Source organism: Sinocyclocheilus anshuiensis, unplaced genomic scaffold, assembly GCF_001515605.1.
Source record: "Sinocyclocheilus anshuiensis isolate Anshui unplaced genomic scaffold, SAMN03320099.WGS_v1.1 scaffold857, whole genome shotgun sequence".
NCBI lineage: Eukaryota > Metazoa > Chordata > Actinopteri > Cypriniformes > Cyprinidae > Sinocyclocheilus > Sinocyclocheilus anshuiensis.
Window position 1 is genome coordinate 84,754 of NW_015558583.1, and position 5,192 is coordinate 89,945.

Consider the following 5,192-nt stretch of genomic DNA (forward strand, 5'->3'; position numbering starts at 1 on the left):
CGACAAGCGCAGTCTGCTCTGATTGGCCAGCTGACCCAGTGCATTGTGATTGGCCGAACACCGCAAGCACTCGGAAATGTAACGCCCCTTACCATAATCGCAAGCTTCATCTTTCAAAATAAATTTAAAGACAGAGCCCGAAAGGGGAACAGTCGCGTGACAGACACAGTGATGAAGCTGGTAGGTGTTTGCAGTACACAAGCCATGGTTAAGACAGCTGACTCCACAGTGGTGTGACCCTATCTCTCTCTCTCTCTCTCACACACACGCGCGCACACACACACACACACACGATGCGCAAAACTCCACATCTATGCACAATCAGCTTGTAACACTCCAAAGAGAAAGGAAAACTTGAAATCGCATCATATGACCCCTTTAAGTAATAAAGTCTATGGGGCAAGACATTCTGGAGGAGTTAAAAGCAGAAATATGCTGCCTTTTTTTTAATTTTCTGTTAAAGTGCATATATTAATTATTCCGTACATAAATGTGCTACTTGAGCTTTATAATTGTCTACATAGTCTTTTCAGCACTAGACAGATGATTATACATTACCATCATAGTTCCTGTGGATGACTTTTTCTCAGTCTCTTTCTGTATTATACAAAAGTTACAGAGTTTTGCACATACAAGGTTCATGATTTTATCACACTAGTCTTACATTTGTTATGTATAATGATTGCATCTTGTTTAGTTGAGGTTGAGAATCGGAAAAATAAAATTGCAGGTTGGTTTTAAACCACCATTACCCACGTGAGCATCAGTATGCTGTATTACGGCTCCAACATACCCATATTTTTAAAATAGCACTGCTGTATTCTTTTACAGTTTGTCACTTGGAGCACAGCCATCTGTGCAAAGTTGATATTCCCTCCTCACACTTCAGCGCCAGTTTGACAGACTCTATAATTGCAGAGAGTGTGAGCAAACTGTAGACTTGGGAGCTTTGCAACCCAAATGGAAGTTGCCGTTCTTTATTAGTTGTCAATCAGATGTGTTTGTATTTAAAGAAACTTTACTGCAAATATTACAGGAACAGTCTTTCTTAAGCTACCAAGTCTTTTGGTAATTCACACTAACTCTCAGTTTCTGGAATTGGCCCTGTCAAGGTTGGAAGCAGGCGCTGGGTTTCATGACCAGATCTCATTAAGCTGCCTCTACACTAACTAGGGTTGGATTGATACCAACGTTTTAGCATCAGCACAATGCCAGACCCTTGGTATTGATACTAAATTGGTACCTCGATATTAGGGGTGGGCGATCTAAAGGTTTTATATAGTGATTGAGCTTGAGGATGTCTACGATCTACTTTTCAAGCGAATCGTAGAGATACTGTCTCTTATGTTCTCATAATAATGTTAAAACTACAGCAGTGACTGCCTACTAGATGACTGTGACTGGCCAAATGATATCACACGTATCTATTATGTTTCTGTGCTGTGACGTATTTGAAAAACAGTAGGCCTAGTTGTGCAATGAATGAAATTTGAGTTCCAGTTTCGGTTTTAATAAAAAGGTCTGTCTTGGCGAGTATTTACATAAAACAGTCAGTTATGTCTTAAATGAACACAAACAGATTGGGAAAGAAATTCGATGCATGTCAGTATATTAGAACTATGCATTCTGTCTTAAAGATACAGAAGCCTAATAAACCTACTGCTGTCTGTGTCATTAAAGGTGACATAACACACAGTTTCAGCCAATCTCATGTTAATCTTGAGTACCTATATAGCATTATTGCATCCTTCATATCTCCTAAGAGTCTTTAGTTTTATCATTTATAAAAGAAAGATACATCATGCACCTTTACTATTCTCTCTGAAAACATCCAAGCTCCTGAAGGCGTACCGAGGGTGGAGCTAAAGAGTCACAAGCAATTACGGCGCCAATTGCCAACAAAACACAGAAATTTTATGCAGTTTTACTTACCGCCTGCGGTTCCAGCTTATGACGGGGATCTTTTATTTAATATAATTCATCTGTTTAATTAATACAGTGATGCAGTGTTTTAAAGTTTTACAACTCAGGTTTTAATGATCATGTTGACAACTGATTGTTTAATGCAATACTGTTTTTTTTAATCTGTGCAAATAGATAAGTCATAGGCTTGTTCCAGTCTGGATATTCTCGATAGTACATCTCAAAATTGGGAAAATCACGATTCAGATCCTGGATCGTGATTTTGCTTTATAAGTGCGTGACATGATATTTTGGGAAGATCGCCCACCCCTACTCGACATAACCAAATGGTCAACCATTGAATATATGATTTGCATATATATAAAAAGGTTTATGGGTCTTTTATTTCATTTCATTTCATTTAACTGCTATACCACAGCACTAACCATTGTTGGATATAGATGACTAACACCTGGCCATCTGTCCTTATGTGGTGTTGATCGTGCTTTTATTAAAACAAACCTTTCACCTCCCTCCAACCACCAATTCCGTGCGTCACACAGCTATTTGGCCATTGCTGGCATTTATGAATGGGTTGAGTGCAAACAAGGATCTGTTCTTGATGGGCTAGAATTTCCACTGGCTTGGAAAAACAAATAACTAACTTCCCTGAAATGGTTCTCTCTGCACGCTCTTGTACGCATTGCTTGTGTTCGTCACCGATTCCATGCATTACCAACCTGACAACACTCTGTGAAGAAATTAGTCTGATTTTATTGCTTCTGAGACTTCAGGTGACAACAGTTGACAATCACCTCTGATTTAATTTGCTCTTGAATGTGCAGCATTTTCATATTTTTTACAGCTGTGTTTGATGATTCTCATGCTGTAATAGCTTGTTTGTGAATTGAGGATCTCTTTGACCTCTCTTGGTAAAAAGTTGCATTTCACCATTGCATAGAAATGATTTCATATATTTTGAAGGTTATTGTCATCTTACAGAGTCCTTGACCAAAGTCAGAGCTCTGTGGGTAAGAAAATAGTGTTAAGTGCTAGTCAGAGTTCACGTTTGGTAATGATGCAGATCCTTGGAAATTTGATAGCAGAGTGTAGCAGAACAGGACACAGGGTGGGTATTGACAGTGATGTTTGACAACGTCAATGCAAAATGTAAGCAGATAATGTTTAATACAATGAAAATAGGGCTTGACGTGCAACTACACAGTTTCTGCAAAATAGTCACGAGCTGGCTGTGTGTGTTTCTCTGTCAAAATTAGGCTGTTGAGTTCCCTAAAGGAGAAAGTGGCCTATAAACATTATGTATACTGGCATTGATTTTGCAAAATGCTACAAATTATTATAGAATTTAAACAAATGTAGTCAACTGGTACATGAAAAATCAAAATATAAATGTTAAAAGTGGAGTAAACGCCGAGTTCTCTCTATGATGTTTCTCTATAATGTCTTTTTTTTGGGTCAGTGGCGGAAAAAAAAAACAGTAGGAGTATTATTATTTATTTTTTTTGGTGGTCATCTATTATTTATAAAATTCAGCAACAGAATGTAGGGGCAACCACGTTCTGCACAGTGAAGTTTTTTTTTTCCAGGAACAAAACCTCATTCTCACACAGGATGTGGTCTTCCGCAGACATTTCACACTTTCAGAGAATGATGACGTGTTTCCAGAGGTTAAAAAAAAATAATCTAGAGAGACAATGTTCTCTTCTGTAATTGACTCATTTGTCATAGACTGAGCAGTTACACTTTTAGCACCTAATAATTCAATTCAGTATTCAATCTAATTCCTAAAGCCAAAACGTAGTTTTAGTAAAACTAAATAATCATCAAGATTACTATTACAGTTATGCTGGTTACAGCATTCCATTTACAAATATCCCTGTTGCGTTTTTATGTCACTTTTGTTTGTTCTGGAACACAAAGTGCTGACGAGTGCTGAAGAAACATCACCAGACAGCCAGAAAGACTCTTTAGAAATAAACCAAAAAGCATTGTTGTTAATTTCCAACTATTTTGGATTCGCTAGATGTTGCACCACTCAGTTGGAGTGTCGATGATTTATACTAGAAGTCTGCGCGGGACTGTTTTTTTAGTCCCGCTCCCGCAAGGTTCTATTCCGCACCCACCCGCTCTCGCTATATATTCACTCTTTGTTCACCCGCTGTCCGCTTAGAATAATTTTCTTCCCGACCCGACCGTATGTTATTTTATTTGTCTTGTCAAGAGTCTTGAATTTATTGACTTTGACTTGAATTTATATGAATTATCTTAAGACAAAAAATGTGTTTAATATTTTATGCAACACAGTAGGAAAAAAGTGCCAGAGAAAATAAAAATGTTGTACAAAAATTGTATTTCTTATTTTTATTCGTCTTGTCAGGATACAATTCGTTTAACATTGACAACACAATAGGGAAAAAGTGTCACAGAGAGAAAAAATATGACCGATTCGCTTTGCCAAAGGTCCCTCAGAAACGATGTATGTGATGAAGAGCAGACCATGAAACAGCATGATTCAGCCTCTCCAGCCCAGACCACAGAGGCCAGATGTTGGAGGCTCCGACTGGTTACCGAATGCTGTGTTTTGTCCTCTAAATTATTTGAATCTCTAGGATTAAAATGTAATAGTCACTTATCCATTTTTAATGACTCAACTTGAAATGGGGATATTGAATATCCACAGCTCTTAAGAAAAGTTTGGTACAGCTACTTTGCATCAAGATAATGATTCTGCAGTTTATCTATGTCTTAAATGGCATTTCTTTGCTCCAAATTTGAGTGGACATAGTGATTTTTACTTGTGTGTGTGAGAATGGAGAACTTTTCTCTCACCTTGGGTCTCTCCTCATGTTTCATCTCTGCAGAGTTTTCCCTCTGATGAGGGCTGGCCGTTCGCCAAATACCTGGGGGCCTGTGGCCGGATGGAGGCGGTGAATTATGTGGGCGAGGAGCTCTGGAGCTTCTACAATGCACCCTGGGAGAAAGACTTCACTCTCCATGCTCTTGCTTTACAGCATTAATAAATTGTGCAGGAAACTGTTATCCAGGTTAGATGTTAGATGGTTGTTGTTTTTTTTTTTCTTTTTTTTACTTAATATATGGTTTTATATGAGGTGTCAGAGACTTGGCAAATTCATTTCTCATAAGTTTGTATGCACAGACATCTGTTGTGGCGTTCTTGGCAGTTTTTACGAGGCTTTTTTTAATAATGTTCATATCGATATCGGAATTATATCGTATCGACTGAAATTAAGAAATATATCGTGATATAC

General features: G+C 38.0%; 1 protein-coding gene across 1 annotated transcript in view; it reads left to right on the forward strand.

Moving 5' to 3' along the window:
* The window catches only part of LOC107679841 (deleted in autism protein 1 homolog), a 28,683-nt gene extending 23,743 nt beyond the window's left edge, over positions 1–4,940 (forward strand). The window contains exon 3 of the mRNA XM_016475536.1: positions 4,785–4,940. Coding sequence (XP_016331022.1) covers positions 4,785–4,940 — 156 coding nt within the window. The remainder of the gene's footprint in view (positions 1–4,784) is intronic.
* Positions 4,941–5,192: the final 252 nt, after the last annotated feature.